Source organism: Laccaria bicolor, genomic scaffold (genome assembly GCF_000143565.1).
Source record: "Laccaria bicolor S238N-H82 LACBIscaffold_4 genomic scaffold, whole genome shotgun sequence".
NCBI lineage: Eukaryota > Fungi > Basidiomycota > Agaricomycetes > Agaricales > Hydnangiaceae > Laccaria > Laccaria bicolor.
In genome coordinates, this window is record NW_001889875.1 from 33,060 (window position 1) to 34,611 (window position 1,552).

The following is a 1,552-nucleotide window of genomic DNA, read 5'->3' on the forward strand; positions in this document are numbered from 1 at the left end:
CCTGGGCTCGTCATTGCTTGTGTCCGTTCAGGCAGTCGTTTTCGTTGGCGGGCGGTCACCTTCGTTTGTGGGTGGTTGTCAACGTTTGTGGGCGGGTCGCCCTCGTCTTGTTCGTGGGCGCTCGTGGACGTTCGTGGGCGGGTCGCCCTCGTCTCGTTCGTGGGCGCTCGTGGACGTTCGCGCGGGTGGTCGTATTCGTTCGTGGACGTTGGTGGGAGCTCGTGGACGTTGGTGGGCGCTCGTGGTCGTTGGTGGGCGCTCGTGGTCGTTGGTGGGCGCTCGCGGTCGTTGGTGGTCGTCCGTGGGCGTTCGTCTTCGTCCGTGGTCCACCACCCACACCTTCATCCATCGTCGTCTTCATTTTTAGGGCAGTCGTCGTGGTCCGCCAGGCGAAACAAAGACGACCAACGACGACCGCTGTCGTCGTTCGTCGTCCGGTTGCCATGTCACAGCTAGCGACGTGGCACCTCATTGGTATCAGAAGGGAAAAAGCTGGGGTGGTGACTGCTTACCAGGCTGGGTACGGCACAACCTCGTCACCGTCGTCCTTGCCTGCCGTCGATCTCCTTCGATGTCGTGTGTTTGCTGGGGGTTGGTGACGTGGCGCTGCCGCGTCGTTCTTGTGGTGCCGGGGTGGTTGTAGTTGTTCCGTGACGACGTTGTGTGTGGTCGTGCGCCGTCAGCATCCTTGTTGCATTGCGGTGGGTGCGCCATGGGCGTGTGCGTCGACTTTCGTGGGTGCTGGTCGTCGATTTTTGTGGGCGGTGGCCATTTGTGTGTTGTTTGTTGGGCGGTCGTTGTCGGTTTGGGCGGCCAGGGTTCTTTGCAGTGGTGGGTTGCGTGACCTGGCATGACGGCGACGTGGTGGTGAGGTGGAGTCGTTGGCGTTGACGGAGTGGTGGTGAAGTTGTGGGTTGAAGAGGAAAGGAACGTCACAGAGTCCCAACAAATGAACAATGTCACAGAGTCACACTCTGTGACGTTGTTCATTTGTAGACGTAGACGTTGAAGTTCCAGCTGATTGCGAAACGTTAGAGCAGCTCGGTTACCGTTCCAGCTCAACCGTGTGTTTGTTTGCGGCGGACACCAAAGCCAAATAAATCGGATCGATGGGGCTTTTCAGACCATTTGACGCGACGTGGTAGCAAGCATTTTATTGACAGGTTATGCAATTTGTCTTCGGTGACCATTCTGCGCCATTATTATTTGAGGAGAGGGGGAGGTGAGGGTGACTGGGAAAAGCTGAAGCAAAGCAGGTGCTGCTTTTGGAAGGTGCTGATGTCCGGCCATCAACAAACAAACAGATGGTTGTGCTGGAACGGGAAGCGAGCTGCTCTAACGTTTCGCAATCAGCTGTCAAGATCATGCTCTGATCACGCTCACTAAGATTCTGAGACTACAAAAGTTTGTAGTCTCAAAAAGCTGGTATTACAAAATTTTATAATGAAGAAATTGAACAGTACAAGCTTTTGTAATGAAAAAAGAGGAGACTACCAATTTTTGTAGTCTCAAAAAGCTGGTACTACCAAAACTTTGTAAGATAAAAGAAGAT

At 54.1% G+C, this 1,552-nt stretch overlaps 1 protein-coding gene across 1 annotated transcript; it reads right to left on the minus strand.

Annotated features, from left to right (window-relative positions):
- Positions 1 to 363: 363 nt before the first annotated feature.
- On the minus strand, positions 364 to 990 carry LACBIDRAFT_323104 (uncharacterized protein; the record flags this gene model as incomplete). The annotated part of the gene is made up of 2 exons (XM_001876791.1): positions 364 to 452; positions 513 to 990. 2 exons carry the CDS (start codon positions 988 to 990, stop codon positions 364 to 366), a joined length of 567 nt encoding a protein of 188 aa, XP_001876826.1.
- Between the last annotated feature and the right edge of the window lie 562 nt (positions 991 to 1,552).